Here is a 13,699-nt window from a genome sequence, read left to right as displayed (position 1 = left end):
AATTATATTCAGAATAAACCAAAAATTAAATTCAAAATATAAACTTGTTTCAAAACAAGTACAGACTAAATGCACCTTTATTTAAATACAGGATGAAACGAAATTATTTATTGATTGCGACACACAAACTCAATTCGAAAACAAACGTACAAATAAAAATTGAATCATAAACAAAAAATGAGAAAATAAAAAGAAAGAAGAGGAGGAAGAGGAGGTGGTGGTGGTGGTGATAACGATAACGAAAGTGAAAAATAATAAAAAAAAAGAGGAGAAGAAGAAGAAGGAAAAGATGTAGCATCATGGATGAAGAAGAAGAAGAAAAATGTATGTGTGAATTTGAAACAAGTGCGAGGGAAGAAGAAGAAGAAGAATGTATACGTGAATTTGAAACAAGCACGAAAAAAAAGAAGAAGACGAAGAAGAAGCGCGTGGCTCTAAAGCCCGTTTGGGAAGCTTCAAAAGTAACTTTTTTGAACTTTTGACTTATGAAAAGTAGTAGTATTAATATCGGATGCAATTTTCAAAACAAAATTGCAGCTTTTTAAGAAGCTATTTAGGAGCTTATAGAGAAGTTAAAAAAAATGACTTTTCTCATAATATTATTACTTTTTATTACATTTTTATAAAATAAGCACTTTTAGAACTAAAATTCCAAATATAAAATAACTTATTTATAAGCTACTTTTAATATAGTCATTTATTGTTTAAGCTATTTTTTTAAAATAAACTTAATTATGGTGTTTACCCAAACTGACCCTAAATCATTTGAATAAATTTAAATGTTAAAATTATTTGAATGTGAAAAACAATTAAAAAATTAGACAAATCAATAGTGTTGTCGTTATTTAATAAAGATATATCAACCCTAAAATTTTTTAAAATCTATATATCCGTCCCATAGTAAAATTGAGAAGAAATCCGATGTACGAATTGATTTACTTAACAGAATAAAAGTTTGATAACTTATTTGACGATTAAAATTTATTAAAAACTAAAATATCAGGTCGGATTTTGGCTGAGTTCGACTATTTATTTTTTTGTTATTTTTTTTATTCAATACTGGTATTAAAAATGGCAATTATATATCCTTGTGGTTCGAACTGTCTTGTTTATCGATTTTTGGTTCAATAGATTGATTTAAACAGATTTTTATAACTGATACGTCACCCTTATCCTCGGCCGCCCGAAAAGCTCGGCACGTGAGCAGATAAAATCGGCCTCACGCCAGCTGCCCGATAAGCTCGGCGCGAGAGCAGACAGAAACAACCTCACCCATTTGAAAATAAGAAACGTGCTCAGCAAACCTAATCACCAAAACTGAATATCATAACTAACCTACAAACTAGGACTGATCCCTAGTAAAACGGATAGAACAACTCCTATAAAGCCGAGCTAATATTCTCGGCTAAGTCAGGTTCTATTCTCAGTCTTCATATTTACTTAATCACTCTCACTCGAGATTATCACTAACTTGAGCGTCGGAGTATCTTTTGCAGGTATTCCCGCTGCGGTGTTCGATCCAGGCCAACATATAGCTCTTCCTCTCCGACGGCTGTTTGCTCGGAGTCGCTAAGCTCGGCCACCCCAGAGCCAGGACGAATCACTTGGCGCCCACTGTGGGGCCGGAATATATCTGACCTCACCATCTATTCTTAGTATTTTACCTTATTTTGCAGGATTCCCTATCCTCGGACATGGCTGACAATGAGAACCCCCAACCCATACAGGCAGAGCTCCTAGCTCAGATCGCCGAACTCCAAGCGGAGGTACGGAGGATAGCTGAACTGTCCATTGGAAAGCACGAGGGAGAAAGCTCTAAGAGCTCGGCGCAGGGCAATACAGATCCCCTGAACATCACTCCACCAAAGGAGAAGTTCACCCTCGAGAACCCTTTTTCTGAGGAGATCACTAAGTTCCAGATGCCGAAAAACTTTGTGTTACCTACAGCGCTGGAACCGTACAAGGGGTTCGATGACCCCCGAGCTCATATCAAAAAGTTTCAATCCATGATGTTCTTTAACGGCGCTAACAATGAGCCTGTGCTTTGCCGGGCTTTTCCTACTTATCTTGATGGTGCTGTATTACTGTGGTTTTCTAAACTGTCTGCAGGTTCGATTTCCTCCTTTGAGGAACTGGCGAGATCCTTTATTGACTATTTTGCTGCATCAAGAATTTATGTCCATGGATCAGACTACCTAGGCACAATCAAACAAGGCCAACATGAGAGCTTAAAGAATTACATGACCAGGTTTTTCGAGGCTACCATGGAGATCCAAGACTTAGATCCGGCTGTCCACCTCCAAGCCCTCAAGGCCGGCCTCCAACCAGGCAAATTCCGAGAAACCATTGCGATAACAAAACCAAAAACACTTGAGGAGTTCCGAGAGAGGGCTGTAGGTCAAATGGAGATCGAAGAACTCCGCAGGCCCAAAAGCCGGACAGACAACCACAAAGGAGGGATGAGGAAAAAGCTTTCTGATCACCAGGCAACAAGGATACAAAGAAGCCTTTCAAGCTCACACCAAAATACAACACGTATACCAAATTCAATACCAAGAGAGAGAACATCATAAAAGAGATTCTGAATGCCAAAATCGTGAAGCCGCCAGCCCGGGCAAGAAACTACCAAGACCAAAGGTTTGTGGATAGGAGCAAGCATTGCGCCTTCCATCAGAAGTTCGGCCACACGATGGACGACTGCATTATCGCAAAAGACCTCCTAGAAAGACTGGCGCGACAAGGACTTCTCGACAAATACGTCGAGAGCCAGAAAGCCAGAAGAGCAAGCTCGGACAAGGAGGAGAACAAACAAACAGTGACAGACAAGAACAAAAAAGAGCAGACAACCCCTGATCCACCAAGGGGCATCATCAGCCACATATCAGGAGGATACGCAGGCGGAGGTGAAACAAGCTCGGCCAGAAAGCGAAGTTATAGGGCGATGCTGGCAATTGACGGAACTCTGCAGCCAAAGAAGGAAGAAGACCCAGGTGTCACAATATCCTTCAATCAATTAGACTTCGGCAAGCCCTAACCTTGACGACCCAGTGGTGATTTCCATCCAGGTCGGAGAGCTATTGGTAAGGAAAACACTGTTGGACCCAGTAGTAGCGCTGATGTCTTATTTTATTCTACCTTTAAAAAGATGCAATTATCATAAAAAATGATACAGCCCTCCTCGGGAGAACTAATTGGCTTCTCCGGAGAAAGAGTCCCCATCATGGGACATATATGGCTGAGGAATACAATGGGAGAGATCCCTATGTCAAAATCCATTGATATTCAATACCTAATAGTAGATTATTATAGCCCTTATAATATTATAATCGGGAGACCCGCCTTGAATATATTCAGAGCGGTGGTGTCCACATTACACATGTGTGTTAAGTTTATAGTGCAGGAAAACAAGATAGCTACAATGTACGCCAACCATCAAGAAGCTCGGCAGTGCTACAATGCTTGTCTAAAGCAAGCCCATACGAAGGAGACAACTCGGCCCCAGGTCCAATCCATACATAGCTCGGCTGACATCACAATGTTAGCCGATCTCGACCCGAGAGAAGATCTCGGCGAAAGACCTCGGCCAATGGACAACCTTCACAAATTAACACTAACAGCAGATGAAGAGCAATACACACACATCGGAGAAGAACTAGAAGGAAATGAACGAGTAAGACTTGTACACATACTGGGCCAGAACGCCGACCTATTCGCATGGACACCAGACGACATGCCAGGAATAAGCCCGGAAGTCATCTGCCACAAATTAGCAATTGACAAAACAGTCCGACCAGTGGCACAAAAGAAGAGAAACCTCGGAGAAGAGAAAAAACAAGCAGTACTTGAAGAGACCAAGAAGCTCCTCAACGCAGGTTTTATCAGAGAAATTCGCTTCACCACATGGCTAAGTGGTAATGGTAAGGAAAAGTTTAGGTAAATGGCGCATGTGCGTCGATTTTACAAATCTAAACAAAGCTTGCCCTAAAGATGCATATCCATTACCTTGCATTGACAAATTAGTTGATAGCGCTTCTGGTTTCAAAGCCTTGAGTTTTATGGATGCATACTCTGGTTATAACCAGATTTTGATACACCCAGAAGACCAAAGCAAAACAGCTTTCATAACAGAACATGGAAATTTTTGTTACAAGGTAATGCCTTTTGGCTTAAAGAATGCAGGTGCGACATACCAAAGATTAATGGACAAAGTATTCCAACAACAGATAGGAAGGAACATGAAAGTCTATGTAGATGATATGGTGGCAAAAACGCCTGCGCAAGGGTCACACTGTGATGACTTGATAGAGATCTTCAACCAACTCTGAGCATATAACATGAGGCTCAATCCAGACAAATGTGCTTTCGGAGTCCAAGGTGGAAAATTTCTTGGCTTCATACTAACCTCACGAGGTATAGAGGCCAACCCAGAGAAATGCGATGCAGTGCTGACCATGACGAGCCCAAAAACGGTAAAAGAAGTCCAACAATTAGCAGGCAGAATAGCCGCCCTATCATGTTTCCTACCCGCAGTGGCAAACCGATCTTACCATTTCTTCAAGACATTCTCTAAGGGCAAGAAATTTGCATGGACGGACGAATGTGAAAGTTCCTTTACAGAACTTAAATAGCTCTTAACATCACCTCCAATACTCCAGAGACCAGAGGCAGGTAAGCCGTTGTATTTGTATTTATCAGTATCTAACCATGCCATAAGCTCAGTCCTAGTGATGGAAACAGAAAAACAACAAAACCCAGTATACTTCATTAGCAAAGTATTACAACCAACAGAAACAAGGTATCCGAAGATAGAACAGCTAGCGCTAGCACTAGTCACCACGGCAAGAAGGCTGCGACATTACTTTCAAAGCCACACAATCATAGTGCGAACGGACCAACCACTAAGGCAGATATTAACCAGACCCGAGCTCGCAGGACGACTAATAAAGTGGTCAATCGAACTATCCGAGTTCGACATTCAATACGAATCGAGAAAGGCTCTGAAGTCACAAGTGCTCGCCGACTTCGTGTCGGAAATGTCCAATGAGACACCACATACAGCGGCCAATTGGAGTATACATGTAGATGGTGCATCAAACAGAGAAGGAAGTGGAGCCGGGGTACTGATAAAAGAAGGGGAGAAAGTGATAGCCGAGCAATCACTACAATTCCGCTTCAATGCAAGTAACAACCAAGCAGAGTATGAAGCTTTGCTAGCAGGACTAAAGCTCGCCCAGCAACTCCGAATACCCCAGATAACAGTCTACTGCGACTCATCACTTGTAGTACATCAAATCAAGGGCGAATACCAGGTAAAGATCCTTTGTTAGAGAAATATTGGCTCATAACAAAGGATCTCATTTCAAAGTTTAATAAATTTAATATTATTCATGTAAACCGAGAACAAAACACTAGGGCCGATGTGTTATCCAAGTTAGCCACAACAAGGCAAGCGGAAAACACACCAGCCTTGTCACAACTAACACTCGACAAACCGAGCTTTGAGCAGGACACAATCTTAAGCATCATGCAGGTACCAGACTGGAGAACACCTTTTCTCAATTACATCAACACAGGTGCCATACCAAACGAGGAACCGAACTTGCCGCTCTTCTAAAGAAGAGCGAGTTTCTATACAGTACTCGGAAATACCCTGTATAAGCGAGGACACTCCCAACCACTCCTCAAATGCATCAGCAAGGAGGAAGCCGAAGATGTTATAGCAGAAACACACGAGGGGGTCTGTGGAAATCACATCGGCGGCCGAGCATTGGCTGCAAAAATATTGCGAACATGATACTATTGGCCGACGATAAAAAGGGACTGCATCTCTAAAGTCAAAGCATGCGATAATTGTCAAAAGCATGCCACCCTCTTAGAGACCCCGGCCGAGGAGCTCCACACCATAGAGGTAAGCTGGCCTTTCGATAGGTGGGGATTGGATATCCTCGGACCCTTTCCGAAAGCGCCAGGCTAGGTAAAATTCCTTTTAGTATCAATAGACTATTTCTCTAAGTGGATAGAAGCACAACCACTAGCACATATAACGGCAGAGAAAGTGCGATCTTTCTTATGGAAAAACATTATATGTAGATACGGTATCCCAAGAGAAATAATCTCGGATAACGGGAGACAATTTACCGACCATAAGCTCGCTACCTTTTTAACAAATTTTAACATCAAACATCACTTCAGCTCAGTCGAGCACCCACAAACTAATGGGCAAGTTGAATCAGCTAACAGAATTATCTTACAGGGCTTGAAGAAAAAGCTCGGCGAAGCTAAAGGGGAATGGGCCGACCTCATTCCAGAAATCCTATGGAGCTATAATACCAGCATCCAATCTACTACAGGAGAAACTCCCTTCAAACTAGTATATGGTGCTGAGGCATTGATCCCAGTAGAGGTCAGCGTCCCAACACTAAGGACCGAGCTTTATGATCAGTCGAATAACTTGCAAGCTCGAACAGCCGAGCTCGATCTTGTGGAAGAAGAAAGAGACATCTTGGCCATAAAGCAGCGAGCCAGAAAATAGTACATAGAGCGAAGACACAATAAAAGAGTAATTCGTAGATCCTTCAATGAAAGAGACCTCGTACTCAGATGGACAGAAGAAGCTCGGAAACCTCCAGTACATGGCAAGTTGGCGGCAAATTGGGAGAGACCTTTTCGAGTTCTCCAGAACCTTGGAAAGGGGGATTACAAGCTAGGAAGCCTTAAAGGAGATCAACTCCCAGGAACATGGAATGTCTCCTCACTAAAGGAATACCAATCATAACACATACTGTAAATATGCGAATGATGGTACTCTTTTTCCCCTTCGAAGGTTTTTTCCCAAAAACAAATGGGTTTTACTCGGAGAGGGTTTTAACGAGGCCGGACGCCACAAATCATCACAACAATGTACCTTACATTACAAATCAAAACATTTTTTTATCTTGACAGTTACCATATACCAATCAATAAACATTCAAAATAAATCCGAGCTACATACTCGGAAGTCAACATGCGCATGCCGAGCATATTACTCAGAGAAATACAAACAAATAAAACAAACACCAAGTTATCCAAGCGAATCCTAAGGGCTCACTCCACCATAAGCCCTATATCAGAGCCACCGCTCTCCTTATTAACAATCTGATCAGACAAGAAATGGCTTCAGCTATCTTCGATACATACACGCAATTGTTATCGCAACACAATATATCATTATGATAACTTCATGAAAATATCATATTTTATAAAACTAAACAAGTCATCGTCAAGCTGAGCTACATACTCGGAACCCAAAATATCACTACCGAGAATAATACTCGGGATTGTTCAACAAAGCCAAAACAGTCACAAGTTTAAAACCCAATACACCATGTACAAAACCTACAAAATAAGAAGAGTAAACTAACAAGGCCTAATTTGCCTTATCCCCCATGCTGGATCCCTCGCTCTCACTTCCAGCAAGAGCCTCGTCATCCACAAGCTCACCATTCACGACCACCTTCATAACGTCAAGCTTCGAAGGATCAGCTTCCGGGTATAGCACCTTGACCTGGGAAACAGCACGGTCAAAACCTTGAGCAAAAGCCTCATAAATCCCGCCTTCCAATTCTTTGATCCGAGCAGAGAGCTGATCATTCTCGGACCCCATGACCTTCAACTTTTTAGACGAGGCCTTCTGCAGTTTCTTCTCATCAGCCAATTCCAGCTCTTTCTTCTCCATGGAAGCAGAGAGCTCAGCAATTTTTTTGTCCTTCTCCTGGATGATTCCAAACAGCTCCTCTACACGAGAGGCCTCTTTCTCTTCCCGATCCAAGGAAAGCTGCTATGCCCGACCAATGGCAACAATCCGAGCACCGATCACCTACGAAAAAGAAAACAAGTAAATAGGTGACAACAACAAAAATTTACAAACACTACAACAAAACCTGTACCTGAAGAAATCGGCTAACACCAGCTCGGCCAACCTCGTCAATCATCTTCATGTCATCCGAGAAGCAACAAAGTTCATCAGCCATGGTACTAAAAGGATACAACTTTGCCCACAGAGATCTAGCATGCTCATTCTCGTCATACCCATGGAGCCTCTTTTGTGATTCATATGCAGACTCAACCATCTGCAGAATCATAGACGACTCCCCCTTACCTTCTAAAACCTCGGCAAGGTTACCCTGACCTTGCCCTCTCTTCCTCTTATGCTTCTGCCCAGGGCCATATTGAACCAAAGCAGCAGGACCTTTCCCAACGTTAGATGAAACCTCTTTCTCCCCTTTCTTGCGTTGATTGAAGAAAAGCTTCAAACCCGCCGTGGTGATGGCAGGAGCTTTCTCGGCTGCAAATCAGAAATAACCAAAGTAAGGAACAACAGAACAAAACATAAATAGGGAACAAGCATAGTAAAACAAATTACCTATGTGATCATATACAGCCTGCCTATTAGTATCCCATTTCAACATCTCGGCAACCGACAATAAACCTTTCGGACCCAAGGACTTAAACAAAAAATCCATCACGATATCATCGTCAGGAAGCCTATCATCTACGTCCAATGCTTGATACGACTCGGCACACCAAAATAAAGGAAATCTCTCGACTAAATGCTCGTTCAAGTAAAATGGGAAATCCTCGGGATCGCTCCTAACCCTCACAAACATGGACTTAAAATCCTTAAACAAAGACTTATATAGATCAAACACAGCACGACGGGGATAACTACTAAGGTTTACCCACAAACCCCTATTCACCCCTTTCGCTTGAAATAAAGAGAAAAACAGCCTCAAAGATGGCGGATGCTCCAACAGCTCCATCAAAATTTCGAAGGCCCGGACAAAACCCCAGGAGTTAGGGTGAAGTTGGGTTGGGGGCACAATTCAACCAATACAACACCCCACACTCGAATTCGGTAAAGGGAAGTCTCACACCCAACTCAGTAAACAGACAACTATACATGAAAAAGAAAGACCAATCGTTAAGTCGGTTGCACACTCGATCACCTCTCTCACAAGGTAATAACTCTATCCTAACACCACTACCCTCCCTGACCCAGGAATCCGAACCCAGCAACCTCACTGATTCCTCATCATCAAACTGGGAGACATACTCTTTCACCCTAGCATCCACCCAACCATACAAGTCACCCACATTACAGTTCTTCATCACGAAGAACGAAGCAGAAAGACAGAAAAGTAAAAACAAGAAAATTGAGGAGGAGTTAACACTGACCTTTCTTACTCATTCTCAGTCAGGTAGAAGACACAAACTTTTTTCTTTTTCGAAACAGAGAAGTATGAGGGAAAGAAGAAACGAAAACTACAGATAACCCCCCACCAAACACAAATGGTTACCACAGCATTTAATCCAAATTGTTAAAAAAAGAGAAGCATTAAACCCACTACAAAATCCAATGGACAGGGGTGCCTAGAGAAATGGGGCGGTTTCACATCAATCATGTCATAATGGCGCGAAACACGAAGCCACTCAAAACGCTCTGACTTCTTCACAGAACCAAGCCGAGCTTGGGGGCTGTAAGGAGTATATGCGACAACAAACTCAGCGACCGAGGATTGCGATACTCTTGGTTTGAAATCTCGCCTTGGTCATGTCCAAACCAAGGCAAGCTTGGGGGCTATGATACGTCACCCTTATCCTCGGCCGCCCAAAAAGTTTGGCACGTGAGCAGATAAAATCGGCCTCACGCCAGCTGCCCGATAAGCTCGGCGTGAGAGCAGACAGAAACGGCCTCACCCATTTGAAAATAAGAAACGTGTTCAGCAAACCTAATCACCAAAACTGAATATCATAACTAACCTACAAACTAGGACTGATCCCTAGTAAAACAGATAGAACAACTCCTATAAAGCCGAGCTAATATTCTCGGCTAAGTCAGGTTCTATTCTCAGTCTTTATATTTACTTAATCACTCTCACTCGAGATTATCACTAACTTGAGCGTCGGAGTATCTTTTGCAGGTATTTCCGCCGCGGTGTTCGATCCAGGCCAACGTATAGCTCTTCCTCTCCGACGGCTGTTTGCTCGGAGTCGCTAAGCTCGGCCACCCCAGAGCCAGGACGAATCAATAACTATGATAAATAGATATATAGAAAATTAGATTTTTTTTAATAAATAACAAAAAAAAAATTAAAAAATATTCTCTAAAATAACAATACTAATAAAATAATAAAGTGATACTTTAATTACTTTTAAATTTGTAACATTTATTATTTGTGAGTCTTAATGTCTTAATTTAAAAATAATTAATGGTGTATTTTTTTTTCTAAAATAATAAACACCTAATGAAAAAATAATCTAAATCACTCATAAAATGGAGTACCGTTGTTGAAAGCAGGCACGAAACAGGAGGTGCAAGGGATAAAAAAAGATGACGAAATTTAAGGGAGCACACGAAAAGAAGGTAGCAGGTATTTCACTTCCTGCATGCACAAAATGGACTTGACATGGAATGGACTTTGCTACATGTTGTTAGCGAGAATTTAAGGTTATTTGTTTTTTTTTTTAAATTTGTTTCTAAAATGACTTTGCATTCTTTTATAGAATTTTTTTCTTTTAAATTTGTGTATGATTTTAATAATTTAGCTGTTTTTATTGAAAAGAGAAATTAGTTGGCTACTAAGCAAGATAATAAAGGCCGGTATTAAGTTTGTATTTAAACCCATTGATTGGGTGTTGGTTCATTTGTGTAAAGAAATATTTTCTCACCAAAGCAAATCTAAGCTTGATCCCAATTCCCAAGGAAGATGACCCCTTCTAAGTATCTGAGAAGATTGACAATAATGTTTATAAGATAGATTTTTTTTATGAGTATAATGTTTCTTCTATTTTGTAAGATTTTTGACATTTCTTTTTTGTTATGAATATAAATTTGAAGACGAATCTTTTTGAAAATGAAAAAATGATACAAGCTTGGCAATGCAAGATGAGAATTGCAGCTTGTTGGTGAGTCCTATCATGAGAGCAACAGCTAGGAGGATTAGAGAAAGTTTTGGGTACTTTAGCTAAACCGCTCATTGAAAATAATCAAAATATGCATAAAAAATAGGTCAGGAAATCAATTAGTAATTATGGGCAGTCCAAAATGTAATTTGCGGTATGTTAGTATTGAAGTTCGCATGTGTTTTCTAGAACCAAATTTACTTCAATATTTTAGATTTTATTTCGATGTGTAAAAAATTGGTTCATAACCTTTTAATATTTCAAGCCTAACTGCAGTTCAGTCTTTAATTTTCATCATAGGACTAGATAATAGAAACCTAATTGAGAGATATTTAAACCCCAACACTTGGCAACTTGTTCCCTTTTTTTAGACATTTTTTAAGTAAAAATTTAGTGTTTTCAAAATATTGTGGTATGTGCAAGGGAAATTAAATAAATCACTTTTCATTGTATTAAAAAACTAAATAAAAAATAGAAAATTTTTTTTATTTAATTTAAATCATTGTCTTTTTATTTATCTTTAGTTTTATATATTTTTTTGTTGCCTACAATATTTCATATTCCAAAATTTCAATAACTAATCTGTCATGAATCTAAATTTTATTTAGGAATCTGTTATTGACCAATAAATTATTATATACACAATACAAAATTTAAATTTCTAATATTTATTTAAAAATATAGCTAAACTAACTACTTAACCAACTAAATTTTGGCTCGTACCATATGATTTGTTTGCCACATCAAAATAATAGTTGCTAACGAGATGAGACTAAAATTGACTACTAATTAGGATATCAATCTGTTGAATTTGGAAAATTGAAATGATGATCAAACATTATTAAAATGTAAATTAAGAAATTATTAAAATTATTATTAAGTGTTTTATTTAATAATTTTTAATAGGTTGTTTGATGATTTTTGTTCAAGTGTGCAAGAAGTAACTTAGTTTTTAATAAAGGGCCAAAGTTATAACAAGTCTAATTTGATCAATAAACAAATTCACTCCTGCATCATTTTAATTCAAAAAGAATGGCTGAACATTAAAAGAAAGAAAATCAAATTGGCCCAAATCCTTTTAAAGCCCATGATAAAATAAAGTAAGAAATAAGTGGCTCAAAGGTTTGAAGGAAGTCATTTGGTGATCACAAGACAACCTTTCAAGTAACCAAAAGTTTCACTAGTGACTCTCTTTTTTGGTTACTGGAATCCATATTTCAATTCAATTAATTACATCCTTGGTAATCGAAACTCTCAATTTAATTCAATTTAATGTGCATTGAAAGCTTTGTCTCTACTCTCTCATCTCTCTCTTTCGGTCACGTCTATCATCTTCCAAGAAAGAAAAAAAGAAAGAAAATAGAATGCACAGAAGTTGGTTATGACCAAAGGTCACAAGCTCCATACGAAAGCTATTCTCTCTTCTCTCTCCTCTCTCCTTCGATCACATCTATCTATCAGAGAAGAAGATAGAAGAAAAGTGAAGCTAAGAAAGATTGTTGCTACAGAAGAAAAGATTTGAAAAAAGGTTTTAAGATTTTGTTACCATGGAAGGAAAGAAAGGCCTCGGGTCATGAAGCAAATCTATCTTAAAGGCACATCAAAGATTCATTTCTATTTTTGTGAAGAAGATAGCTTCTAAGTCTCAAGTAGGGAAGAAGCAAAAATAGGAAGCTTGAAGTCAACCTGGGTCAGACGCTCATCAATGGTTAGAATTAATTCTTGGGACTAAAGTCAAGATCAATGGCCAAGATTGAAGAAAATGGATGAAAGAGGTTGAAAGAGGTACATGCATGTAGTTTCAGTTTTTTCGCTCTCTTCCTTTTGTTCAAACCGTGACTTAGTCTATGTTGGAGAAGAAGTTGCTAGGTTGGTTGAACCGATTTCAACCTTGAAAGCTTCCCCTTCTTTAATAAGGGTGAATGGCTAAAGGGTTGAGATCAAGGAGTTAGAGCACACATTTGGGTTCCCATAACTCTTTGAGTTGTTTATTCTTCTCCTTCATGACTTTCATTGAATATTTTTTTTTCTCAATTTAGTTTGTCTGTATTTCATTGGTAAAAGACAAAATGTGAGGTTTTGTAAGAAAAAACCAATGAGTGAAAAAAGGCAGAGAGTTAAAGAAAAAGCCATAGTTATCTCAGAAATTCTTTGTATGTATTTCTGTTTTGTTGTCATGATCTTGAGGAGATTCCCTTATAAGTTGGGTTAGCACTTTGCAGTTGAAAGCTAGGTTTGAGTCCTAGTCAAGTTCAGGTTGGGTTAGAATCTTGACTTGTCCCAGATAGGATTGGGTAGATCCTAGGGAAAAGGTGTTTGTAATATTAAAAAAGAGATAATGAAATTCCATCGTTGTTGTGATGGAGACTAGATGTAGGCCACATTGTACCTAGTGGCTGAACCAAGATATATCTGGTGTCAATTCTTCTTTTCTACTCCTTTCTCTGTTTCTGTTAATCAGGAGACAAAAACAAAAATGTCTCTCAACTTGGCACGAGACAAAACAAAAGTGTCTCTCAACACAGCACAAGACAAAAGCAGAAAAATCTCCTGAAGTTCTTTTGAAAAATCAGAAATTAATATTCAACAAAAAGGGGTTAAGATTCAACCCCATTCTCTTAGCCACTGATTACCATCACAATCAACAATAGTTAATTATTAATTGAGCTATAAACAAATAAAAAAAAAAGCCCAAAACTAAATAAAAAGAAACATTCAAAATCTAAAAAAAAATATTTAAAACCAAATGAAAAGAAAA

At 39.2% G+C, this 13,699-nt stretch overlaps 1 protein-coding gene across 1 annotated transcript; it reads left to right on the top strand.

Annotated features, from left to right (window-relative positions):
- The first annotated feature begins 3,163 nt into the window (after positions 1-3,163).
- LOC107647433 (uncharacterized) lies at positions 3,164-4,325 on the top strand. Its single transcript, XM_016351508.1, has 2 exons — positions 3,164-3,917; positions 4,021-4,325. The coding sequence occupies exons 1-2, from the start codon at positions 3,164-3,166 to the stop codon at positions 4,323-4,325; spliced, it is 1,059 nt and encodes a 352-aa protein (XP_016206994.1).
- The last annotated feature ends 9,374 nt before the right edge of the window (positions 4,326-13,699 follow it).

This window comes from Arachis ipaensis, chromosome B6, assembly GCF_059453495.1.
Source record: "Arachis ipaensis isolate K30076 ecotype BB chromosome B6, ASM5945349v1, whole genome shotgun sequence".
Lineage (NCBI taxonomy): Eukaryota > Viridiplantae > Streptophyta > Magnoliopsida > Fabales > Fabaceae > Arachis > Arachis ipaensis.
The sequence above is the reverse complement of the archived record's forward strand: the minus strand, read 5'-3'. Positions and strand labels throughout refer to the sequence as shown.